The sequence below is a fragment of the Epinephelus moara genome, chromosome 16, assembly GCF_006386435.1.
Source record: "Epinephelus moara isolate mb chromosome 16, YSFRI_EMoa_1.0, whole genome shotgun sequence".
Lineage (NCBI taxonomy): Eukaryota > Metazoa > Chordata > Actinopteri > Perciformes > Serranidae > Epinephelus > Epinephelus moara.
The window spans coordinates 13,238,185-13,250,248 of record NC_065521.1 but is presented as its reverse complement, the minus strand read 5'-3'; the positions used below and the strand labels follow the sequence as shown (position 1 = coordinate 13,250,248).

The 12,064-nt window shown below is 40.8% G+C and overlaps 1 protein-coding gene across 3 annotated transcripts in view; it reads right to left on the bottom strand.

Moving 5' to 3' along the window:
- Positions 1 to 691: 691 nt before the first annotated feature.
- hdac7a (histone deacetylase 7a) overlaps positions 692 to 12,064 on the bottom strand; it is an 80,907-nt gene continuing 69,534 nt past the window's right edge. For all 3 annotated transcript variants that reach the window (XM_050064405.1, XM_050064406.1, XM_050064407.1), the window contains 5 exons: positions 6,062 to 6,180; positions 5,509 to 5,642; positions 4,856 to 4,937; positions 4,543 to 4,681; positions 692 to 4,386 (listed from right to left, as the gene is read on the bottom strand). In XM_050064405.1, the coding sequence (XP_049920362.1) occupies positions 4,344 to 4,386; positions 4,543 to 4,681; positions 4,856 to 4,937; positions 5,509 to 5,642; positions 6,062 to 6,180 (517 nt within the window). In that variant the 3' untranslated portion in view covers positions 692 to 4,343. The remainder of the gene's footprint in view (positions 4,387 to 4,542; positions 4,682 to 4,855; positions 4,938 to 5,508; positions 5,643 to 6,061; positions 6,181 to 12,064) is intronic.

The following is a 12,064-nucleotide window of genomic DNA, read 5'->3' as shown; positions in this document are numbered from 1 at the left end:
GATTCAGTGTAAATACTGTAGCACCAAACTAACGGAGAGACACTCTTGGTAAAGATGGTAAAAAGACTGTTATCCTTTTCTCATATTCTGAGCCAAAAACCTAAACTTCAGTGGCACTTTAACTTGTTGTCTTTGATGGCGACGGCAACGAGATGTGGTTCACAAGCGTACACTGTGACCTGTAAATTTTGGCTTGTAATTTAAGCTTTTCATCGACCTTCTCAACAATAAAATGATGAATATATCCCAACAATGCGTAGTTTAGGCCCTTTTGGTTACTTCTCAATGACATCTGATTGTTATGTCCCCAAAAATCATCAACTGCCTCCTGCGAAATGCCGTGTACTGTGACACCTGCCATAGCGCCGGTCACTGAATGTTGATAGTTTTTCCAAGTGAGTGGAGGGGGGCGTGGCTTAGCCATAGGTCAGTTAGCTTCATGGTTCTGTCTTGTTTCTGATTGGTACAATTTGAGACAATTTGTTACAATGGCTCCCAACCTCCCCTATTCAATATGATCACGCAATTTTTTTAGTGACACAGCTCATAACCAATATGATTTCCTTTATGATTCCTTATTTACTACAAAAAAGAATCCAGGTATTGTAACTGTCATTGTCATATTCATTTACATACAATTTATATACAAGTTTACATTATGTTTGGACAGAGAGGCAAGACAAAAATGGGCTTATACCGGAAATTCTTTTTTTTTTAATCAAGAGGAAAAGACAAAAATAACAGTACAAAATAGACAATCTTTCTATACATACACATGGTAGGAAATGTGGAGGAAAAATAACACATACAAGTAAATGATAAAGAAAAGTATGAAACAAAGATTTCAATGTCATGTTTATAGATACAGAGTTACTGTAAGTCCAGTTAGTTAAGAGTTACCAATACACATACTACTGAATGCATCAAGGCACATGTGTGACATGTGTATTTTGGTCTTGGAGTTTCTATTTACAGTGTCTTTCTTTAAGAAGAAGGTACGAATGACATCAGTAATAAAGGGAATTAAGAGTTGAGGCAATACTGGCCTCTACATAAGACAAAAAAACAGCCACTGGGAATATAATACAGGAGGTCATTTACAGTATTTGACAGACAAACGAACATACAGACATACTAACACTTGCAAATGCATGTACAAAACACACGAGACAAGTCTACATATGTGCACATGCTATTGCCAACGCTCTCACACACATAACACAACATCAGACAACATTTACTTCAAAGACATCACATGCACCTACTGGGCACGCTGGATAAGAGAGACACAGCATATTGTTTCAATGCCGTCACTTGCTGTTAAGAATACTATGAACAACACTAAAAGAATTACACACTTTTCAGTTACACCCATTACAGAACACCAATCCTCTATGCAACATTGTCTTAATTATTCCTACTGGGATGGAGCAGTAGTGCAACAGCAGCGGGACTTCTGCAAAGGCAAAATCTTAACTTTTAGCTCTACTGTCATTTTGCTTAATATAAAAGCTCTGAGGCCTTCTGTTGGGCAGACCGTGCCCTGGGTCTGACTAAAACAAACTGTTTCCTACATAAACTGACATCACTTCCTTCAACCAGTCACATTTACTTGCTGTGGAGATTGTGCTCATGTCAATCTAGATTTTTACAAAAAAAAAAAAAAAAGATTACACACAAACACCAAATTGAAGCCTTAACAAAAAAATCTTTGCCAACAAGAGTTGAAAATCCGATTGTGCTGCTTTAAAATCCAATCATGGATGTAAAAACTCAGAGGAAAGCTCTAAAGCAACACTTTTCAGAACAAGCCATGGAAGCAGTCAAACATACATTTAATTAGTCTCAGTATCATTGAAGAGTTTTAGTGTCTGGATTCAGTTTTAGAGGCTTTAAAGGAATACTACACCCACAAAATGACGTCGTAAATAGATCAGTCATGCTGTGTTACCTTGAATTTGTGAAGAAAGTTTTGTTTTTCTCACATGCCTCTGTGGTGAACAAAGTATTTGTTACAGTTTAAAACACGTCATTACAAACATGTACAGCCGCGTATTGTGCCTGGGCACGCACATGCATTTGTATTTTGGAAGTGTTTTATATGCAATGTTTCAGTGAAAATGCATGTGTTTGGGGAGTACTGACCACATGACTGGATAAATGAGACTTGGAGTATACAGCATGAGTTGTTTAGGTGTTTGTAAATGGATGTTTTGATATAGTTTTGCGTGGTCGCCAATAACTTGTATTCATAAGGAATGTTCACCTGTTTTGGATTCTCAGTTCACTGCAGAGGCACGCAAGAAAAACGTTCTCTTCACATCTTCACGGTAACATGCAGTAAATAACCGATACACAAATTTCGCGGGTGAAGTATACTTTTAACACCCTTGGAAATGGAAATGGAAATACCGCCACAAATTTTGTCAAATTTCATCATGGCGACTTGGCTATTTGGAGCTCTAATCCAACAACAATAGCTATGGTCAGCAAAAGCCACAAACCAAGTGTGGAAAATGCAAAATAGATTTTAACAATCGTTACTTGTGACACCAAAACATCCAAACCAAGAAACATGACCTTGTTATTTTCACTTTTGGAATGCCGAGCCCTTACATGACCCTATAGCAGGGCAGTCAAAAGTTAACATGGCATTGTCTATGTTGACTGTAACATTAAAGAAGAGCTGCTACTAAGCACAGTTGTAGAGAAAAGTCTCATACAGAAAAACTAAAACACTCAAGTTCACTTCCAAACAAAACACAATGCATTAGTTTCCTTAATTAGACTGTGATAAAGCCTGCAACTCCAAAACTGTTTTTTAAGACAATGAAGAAAACATTCAAACCAGGCTCATCATCAAAATAAACAGTATACAAAAGTCTGCATATATGATGTTCACCTAAATCCACAGGTTCAAACGCTGTCTCTTTTAATAGTAAAGTCACTGTGAGAGCAGTGTCCATACTGGTCCCTTGTGTTGCTTCCATACAGTCCCATTGCCAAGTACAGGCTGTCTTAAGGCAGTTTTCTTTGGGTGATGTCCATTAAGTGCATTAACATTATTGCTACTATAGAACAATACAATGGTCCTCAGTGGCGCCACGGTGGAATGAACACTCCTTTAGTCTCAAATATAAACAATAATATACAGTATTCAATACTAGTGGTACATCGACAGTTTATCATTGCTTTGTACATGTGTGTGTAGGTATGTATATGTGGACGTGTGTGCATCTAAGACACTGAACAGCAGTGAAAAATAATCCTGCTCATAAAATCTTTGCCTACTTTTAAGATTAACTTCATCAGAAATACAACTACAGTATTTCGGCCGATGCATGTCCTTAGAGTGAGTCAGAGACTTCGTAATAAGACATCTCAGATGAAGAACGGGAAAAAATATAGCAAACACAATTTCATCCAGATCTTCAAAAACTATTAAATAACCTACAGAGGAGTTATTGTTTCTTTTTTTTTAATCCCAGAGCTTTGGAATTTCTTATGGTTCACATTATGGAATGAACAGTGCAATAAAACAACAAGGACATTTGCCTTTTCTTTTGTTTCTACAAAACACAGCTGTCCGTTTTGTGTCTTCATTTTCTCTCTTTCCCTCGAGTTCTTTGTTGTCTTCTTTTTAGTGGTTAAGCTGCATGTAATGACATCATTAAAACAGACAATCTCCATGTCTTATTTTCCATGTTCTTTCTTTATGATGCGGCCACTTCTTCTTGTTGATATTTTTGCATTCATCAGGTGTTTATGTTTTCACCTGATGTCACAGGTTCATTCTGCAAAGTGGCAGAAGAGAAAGGATCCAAAGTCTCTTCCTTCAGAAACCTGTTGGTCCTTAGGTTAAGGCAAAGTTAAGGCAACAAAACAGCTGCTGGTACATAGTGCTTCAAGAGGATTCAGAGCTGGACTTTGCATATGAATCCTGTCTGTTCCTATAAGGTTTGGGGTCACAGAGCTGTGGCACTGGACCTCTGAACACACACACACAAAATCCAATGTCAGTCAGGAGACATGAAAAAGTATTTAAAAAAATCATCTTGTATTGCTCTTTGGTGAGGTTTCAGAAGGTTTCCCAGCTGCAGGTAGTGCTGCTGGCTTCAGCTGAGTGGTTACCAGCATTGAGGTGCTCATACTGCGGCTCTGTAGAGGTTCAGCATCGTGTGTTGGTGGATGTGCATGTGTGTGAATAAGGCAGATGGGTGGGGCTCAGTGGCATTACGAACGTGCCCCCCCTTCACGGTCGTGTGACAGCGCAGGAGATCCGAGGCTACGGGTGGGGCCCAAATCCTGAAGGTGAGTTCTGTGAGGTGATTGGTCAGATTCTTCTACATGGAGTCACTGTCGTGCTCCATCGGCTCGTCAGGGAGGCTGGAGGAAGAGGGTGAAAGACACACGTGAGTGGAGAGCTGGGAGAGTTAGAGCTGAGATAAAGCTAGAATCTGATCGTTTTTGTCATTGCTTGGTTGCATGCAGGTGTGTGTTTGTGTTTGTGAGTCTGTGTATGTGTGAATGTGTGTGCTGTACCTCTTGTTGGAAAGAACTCCCACAGAGAGCGAGGCCAAAGCATTGACAGCATCTGTTTCCTCGCAGTCTCTTCTCTGAGCAGCCAGGTAGGACAGACCCACTGATCCACTGTAAGCCTTCACACTCTGCCAGTACTGACCTGCAACACACACATACATCCAGGTTACTGCTGTTATCATGCCAACAATACACTGATGTGGATCCTGCTCTGATTTCAGTATCCAGAGGCCACGTGTGGAAGAAGTAATGTAATGAATGTGGTACTCTTTCCACAAAATGAAGAATAACTGAATTAAGTGTTGGTGCTGCTTACTTTGTATCTGTATGACGGTCTGCAGGGAGCGGACTGCATTAGCGTTGGGCTTCTGGAGCAGGACTTCTTCTGGCAGTGGGTCCTACAGGACAGAGGGACAGCCATGAAGACAATCAAATTACCATTATTGTGCCATCTTTTCAGTGGTTAAACACCTGACTAAGAAGCGACTGAAGAGAGAGATGGGAAAAAGTGCTCATCATTATATTGTAATTGGGACCAACTACATACCTATGGCAAAACAACAAAATCAATACTTACATTAAACTTGTTAATTTCCTGTCAGTAACATACAGATACCTCCTGAGTCCAAACACAAATACACTATACCATATGCTTTGGCTCAATCCCATTTCTTTCCCTTATTTTTGAGTGCCCCTTTGCCCCTCGGATCAGAGTTACAAGGGATAGTGGTTTAAGTCTTCCCCTATACAATGGGACAACCCTTCAGGACCCTAATGCATCATCAGTATCATCATCCATGGCGTTTATGTGTAGCTTGTAATTGTAATTTTTCCTGGCTTTCCTGCTTGTTGTGTCCAACCTTTTAAAACCCTCTGATGGTCCACAACTTCAAATTCAGCTAACCCTGGAAAGCATGTCAGCACTGAACACAGGCATAAATACTTCTGTCATCACCCAGCATGCCATACCTGTATGTCCAGGAGTGCACTGACACAGGCCTCAGATGCATCACAGATAGCTGTAAGGTCGTGACCTCCCTCGAGGGACAGAACCAGACGACCCCCTGCCAGAGACATCAGCTGGCGGGTCAGGAAGCTGAAACCTGTGGTCGACAAACACACACACAGAAATGTTAACATGGAGCATGAACCACTCAAAAGCCGATCAGAATATAGCTTGGCAGGTAAGATGCTTACATTGAGACTCCCCAAAATGAGTTTTGCTATAATTTCCAATAATCTATGAAAACAAACGGATATTTTTACCTTGTGGATCCTCCCACAGCAACACGCCAACCACTAATTACTATAATTATGGTTACATCAGTGATGCACCGAGGTATGGTAGAAGGCACAACTCCTTCTCTTTGGTCCATGCTTGACAGGAGCTGTAATAATCTATTAATATCTCTAAAGACCCACTGGATCTTAAAGCTCTTATTGGCACCCCTTGCTAAAAACGAGGCCTTGAGCTATAGACTGAGGACAGACTGTGCAGTCTGTGGTGGAGAACTGTGCTTACATTTGGCAGAGACCTTGTACCCTCCCAGAGGAGCAGGGTTTCCCTCGGCAGCATCAAACCCAGCCGACACCAGAACGACGTCCGGAGAGAACTCTTGGGCGATCGGCATCACCACAGACCTGTGGGGACAAAAACACACAGGCCACTGTCACTTCAAGGGACTGGGAGGACATCTGTGTTGTTGCAGTTCCTACTGGTTGCCAATAGAGGTTGATGCAAGTCATATATTACACAAAACTCTTTCAAAGGATAACGCCAATGTGTGTAGTTTTCCTTTTTCTTCCAAACCACTAATGCTGATGAAAAGACTGCTGTGTTTCTCCATGTAATGTCTGTTCTCCTGCAGGTTTGTATCATCTCCTGGGTGTATCATGCACCCATTCTTTTACAATAACACAATAGAAAGGTCAGAAACGCACTGCTACATAAACAAGCAAAATATGACAATTTAAATTCCATGTGTATTGTATTTTTTTTGTCCTGATTGGCACACATTTGAGCTTTAATTACATAGTTCAACTCAAAGAATAGAAGAAGAGGAAACTGGGCTGTTTCTTTAGAGTCACATAAAAAGCAATAGAAGAATACCACAGAGCATAGTCATGTAGTCACCGGAAGGGAGAGTTCCTACACAAGTCTGAGTGTTAGCTTATGAAATCTTGTGTCTGTGGACTCTCACTCTGTCAGTGATTCTACTAGGGGGTTTAACACATAGTTCTGGAAAACTGTTTAAAAGCTCAAACTCTGCTGTCAAAAAGCAACATTTAGTACTCTAACACTGAAAAAAGAACTGCTAACATTGCTGTGCTCACTGAAACATCACTGAGAGGAGTTGTCTTTGGTATTTCATCACTCTGAAGCACCAAAGTTGAATTGAATAGGAGACAAAATAACAAGAGTAAGTACATTCAAAGAGTCAAATCTGGACCTACCAGAAGCACACACACACACCGTCCATGTACTACACTCCTAGAAATAAAGACCATAGAGGGCTTCGGCTTGTCCCAATATTGGTGCCTGCTAGAACCTTTTGTAGATTTCGTAAAATCACCACTACTACTAGCCTACTATTTTAATAGTGTAGGGTTTGGGAACCAAATACAGAATGCAAGTACGCAAGTCGTAAAATGAATGGATTAAGGGCATTCCAGATACGTCTACTTTTAAAAATACCATTTAAAGCATGGGTAACCATTTAAATATTGGAGGATGTGGATATTTTAACACCCATGCTTTCAATAATCCCGAAGGAACTCCTTACAAAAAGAGTTCCTCAGAACAAGAGGTCCTTAATGGAACCTTTAGTCTTAAAAAAAACCCTTGACGAACACTTTCTTAAAAACAGTGTTCTTCAGACGCAAATGGTACCGGGTAGAACTCAGAAAGAACCCTTTTGGACCCCTTATTTCTCAGAGTGAGGTTGATTCAAAGGTTAATAAGTCAATTTAACTTTTCATCAGCCTGCTCATGAGGACTGTCACTAACATTCAGCGAAATGAAAGCGTTTTCAAATCAAACTGGACATTTTGAAACTAGGAAGTCTCCTGGAAGTGACAAATATTCACAATCAAATCTAAAAAAGACGTTAACATGACAAGTGAAACCAAGATTTGGCTGATCCTAGATTCAGCAGCTCAAACAAAGCTGACAAAGGACCATTGTTTCTCTGCTGGACAAGCTGCACAGCCTTGAGTAAGACAAGTCTGCTCGACAAAGTCATATTGTTTTGTCAGCTCTTGTGCTGTAGCTGCTTAGTGTTGTTTGTGGACTTCAAACACATGAAGATTTCCTTAATGCTATTGTTGTTAGGAAGAGAGCGGTGCCGTCCCGAGGCGGAGGGAGGCTCGACTCCGCTGCACGATGCTGTCGGCGGAGTTCAAAGCCGGAGTGTGTGAGTCTGTTTCCCATTAGAGGCTTGTCACTCTCCTCACGTCATTGACAACACAGAGAAAAGAGGAAAAACAGTCCATCTGGGATCCATTTACCTTCATTATTCTGCCTAGGGACTTTGGAGACCTCCCTCCCTCCCCTTCACACACACACACACACATACACACACACACGCACACACACACATATATTCAAGCGCACATTTCCAAACACATTCTGCTGTCATGACTGCATGCAGATGGACAACATGAGCTCATAGACAAAAATGAGGACACACAGAGATAAAACGCACAGGCGCATTCCAGCATGTGCATATACACGCAAATACACAACACAAAGACGTAGGCTACACAACACACGGATGAATTTTCACACAATCACATGCAAACACACGCAGTGGTAATACTCTTCCTGTGTCGTCCTGTTGGTGGTAAGTGTTGATTCATTGAATAATTTCAATCAATAAAGTGCACCTAAACTTTATCATAGTTATGTGGATATGAAGCAGAGTGTACAAACACTCCTCACTCATCCCCACACATACACACACCTAACCGCAAAACCCAACCCCACCTCCCCTGTGGACCCATTAAAGCTGCCACGCTCCCCCCAGAGAGAGTAACTACAGACAAACTAATGGAAAGATGGAGGGAAGGAGGGAGGGCGGAGGAGAGGAGGGGACGCTTATTAAAGATCAATCAAGGGAGGAGAGGAAGAGGGAGAACGTATGTGTGTGTGTGTGTGTGTGGGTGGGTGGCGGTGGTGATGAGGGTTGGGGTGATGGAAAAGAAGGGGGGGGGGTGAGACTGAGGGATAAGGTGAAAATGCAACAAAGCTCCCCCTCTGAAGTTGAAGCACTTACAAACTTTAACCCATAAAATGTATTCCATTAAAAGGCTTATACACTTCATTTCATGATTTTTTTCCACAGACCGTTCAACATTTACAAACTAATTAATTACAAAGGAGGTGCATGGTGCGTAAGTGGTGGGTGAGAGGTGGGAGGCCTTTTAGATTTCAACTCCATGAGAAAGAAAATGCTCTTTTTGAGTTGTTGAGGCAAAGTGTCTCCACATTAGGGCCTAAAAAGAAATGATGCTGACCTACTGTACAGGCTGATCAGAGTAACTATTAGTTATTCCCACAAGAGACTTCCTTTCAAAACAGCTCAAAATATTAGCAGCTATTACTTCACAGTAAATGCAGTGCAGCCATTTACTTATTCTGCACCTTTGCTCTCAACGTATTAACTGACAGCTCTGTTCTGACAGCTAAAGCTCATTGAGTCATTGTGTGTAATATCAGGCTATAATGTGAAGTACTTCTGTACTACTTTTCTGGCACTCTTGTGACACTGACCACGTAATCACAATGGGCCTTATTCACAAACTTGTGTTAACTGTGCGCATGAATACTTTACGCGCAATCTGGGATTCATCAATATTTTCTTTCCTGAATGTGTTCATACTCTGAGAACAAATTTAGAACTGCCTCAGACCACATGTACGCAAAAATTATAAAGGCTGTTTTGGAAAATGTAAACACACATCTTAAACTAAATGCATAGCACATTGGACATTCTCTGTATTCTGTGCAGCCTTGAATGTTTTAGACTGAAATGTAAAAGTTTCGGTTTTCACTGTTTTATCGACTTGGCCTTATGATCTGCTACTTTAACAGTGCATACATTAAGTGTATATAAAAAAATCTTATTTAACACCAAGCAGGTGTTAAGATGGCATATCTAGCCTTGCTAGACGATACTGCAGCCCTATGCATAGAAACAACTTCTCCGCTTTCTTTGTGATACACCTCGAGGCAAGGGTATTTCCTTGTCTAGAGAAATGGGGGCGTGGCAGTATGCTGACTGCAAATAGCTGTAAGTTTAGAATGATTCTGATTCACTAACATGTGCATGGTGGTAAGAAAAATACAGGCTGGTGTGCATGTGTCATGAATGCGACAGTAATTCTGTGTATTATTTCTGTGCTCAGTGTAAGAAAATGCGCACATATTGGTAAAAGTCCTCCAATGTCCTCCGTTCAACTCTAACTTTGTTGCGTATTGTCAGCTGTCTCTCTGCCCACAGTGTCTTTCATATGTTCCACTCTATACTAGCTAATAAAGGCACAAAAAGTGACACTGAGATTGTTTTTTCTCTCTCATCCATATAAAAGGCACAGATCTGTTTTTACTGCATTGGTAGTAATGTGAGTTTTCAAATTTCACCTGGAGTCTGTGACCCCAACTCTCACATCACATCTTTAAACAAGTATTATTTTCTGTAGCTGAGCAGACAGTCTCTGGTTATCTGAAAAGTTTTGATGTGGGGAACTCTCACCATCTGGGGCTCCAGGCGGATTGAAACAAACAGAGAATTACTTAGATCTTCTATTAGGTCCAGATCTGAGTACCAGGCCATACAAATGGCTCTATGTAATAAAAAATGATACTTTGAATCAGTTTTTGTCGTTCCCATTGAACTTGAGGGGGCACGTCTGATTACCACGGAGACTGGTTCAACTCAATTTTGTCATTAAAAACTTTTCAAAACAATTTCTGTTTTAAATTTGACTAAAATATATTTTTCCTGTGTTTTATAATGACAGGGAAACAAAAACCTACAAACCTCCTTCTACTTGGAGAACACAGAAACTCCACAATGTCCAAATCTTTAGGGAGGTCTCTCACCATGAAAACAGGACACTGAAGCCAACATTACCTAGTTCACAGCGCTCACAACTCACAACTTATGCTCAGTTCTGATGTGAAGGAACAAATAGGGAGGGACAGATTTGAATCTAAATTATGAGCAGATGGATCTGAAAACATCAAATGTGAAGCAATTCAAACCTGCATTAAACACTTTTTTCAGACTAGAGGGGACGCTTATTAAAAGATGTAAAGATCTAAATCCAATATGTGGTTGTAAAACTTGTTGGTTATCTACATCCAATTTGCACAATCTCCATCAACAGGACATCATATATATATCTCCACTAACCTCTACTTAAATGCATCTAATCTAACTAGCCATGCTCAGCTTCCAATTACATTCAGACTGTTGGCAAAATTGACTGTCATTCAGGCCCTTAGGACTTTGAAGGTCATTTGACATAGTGGCAAAACTACAACTAAGTAACTCCAGCTTCTGGGTCCATCACATGATGCAACTGGGCCCAGGAAGACTTTTCCCCATAAACTTACATTGGGACAGACGTTTGTAAATCTGTGGATACATTTTTGTGAGCTTCACAACTCACACAAAATGACTTGTCTCACTATGAGGATTTGATCCATTCATTCCAATAACTTTTCTAAAGTCTAGAGAGCCTCACAATTAAATCATTTTATCCCAATTTAAGTTAGTTGAGGGCTGAAAAGGAAGTTAGCCACTCAGCCAGCAGATTCTCTAGTGTGCTTTGCCGTATACGCCCAAGAATGTGGAAGATGCCGGTAATATTGTAGTCTACCCAAGAAGTCGGACTGTTTCGGCACTGATTCACCACTGAGCAACTTTGATAGGAATGAATGGGGCCCCACCTCTAACGCTGTATCCAATTCTCTTTATACATCCACTATGTCACTGCCATGGAGGTGAGCTGTTCCCCCTCAAAATCACTGGCTACAACCCCCCTCTTTTAAATTATTCTCATGGGAAGCACAGTGCAAGAAGGTCAGAGGTCAGGGTCATGCTACAAAAGGAAGTGAGTAGAGCTGGAGTTTTGCACGACAGCACTTCAGAAGGAAGGACAGCCTCCTTTAGTATCAGAGTCTCCGCCTTTTCAAATCTAAAACTCCTCAGCAGTTTTATGTTTGAATAAATCTCACACTGGTTCTAAGCAATGTTGTGTAATATTGGAGTTTGACAGTAATTACAGGAACTTGATTCACTGAGGCAGATCATTGCTGAAGGTGCCCACCTACTGTCATTTCATTAGCCTAGAACCTGGCCCATCCATCTGATTACTGTATGTGTGTGAGTGCATTTTTGAACTTGCCTGTTTGTGTTTAAGATTGTATATAAACATATACATGCTTGCGTGCTTGCTCACAGTTTCCCCCCCTTTATGTCTGCGACTTTTCCAGTAACCATGCGGTCGCCACAGTTTC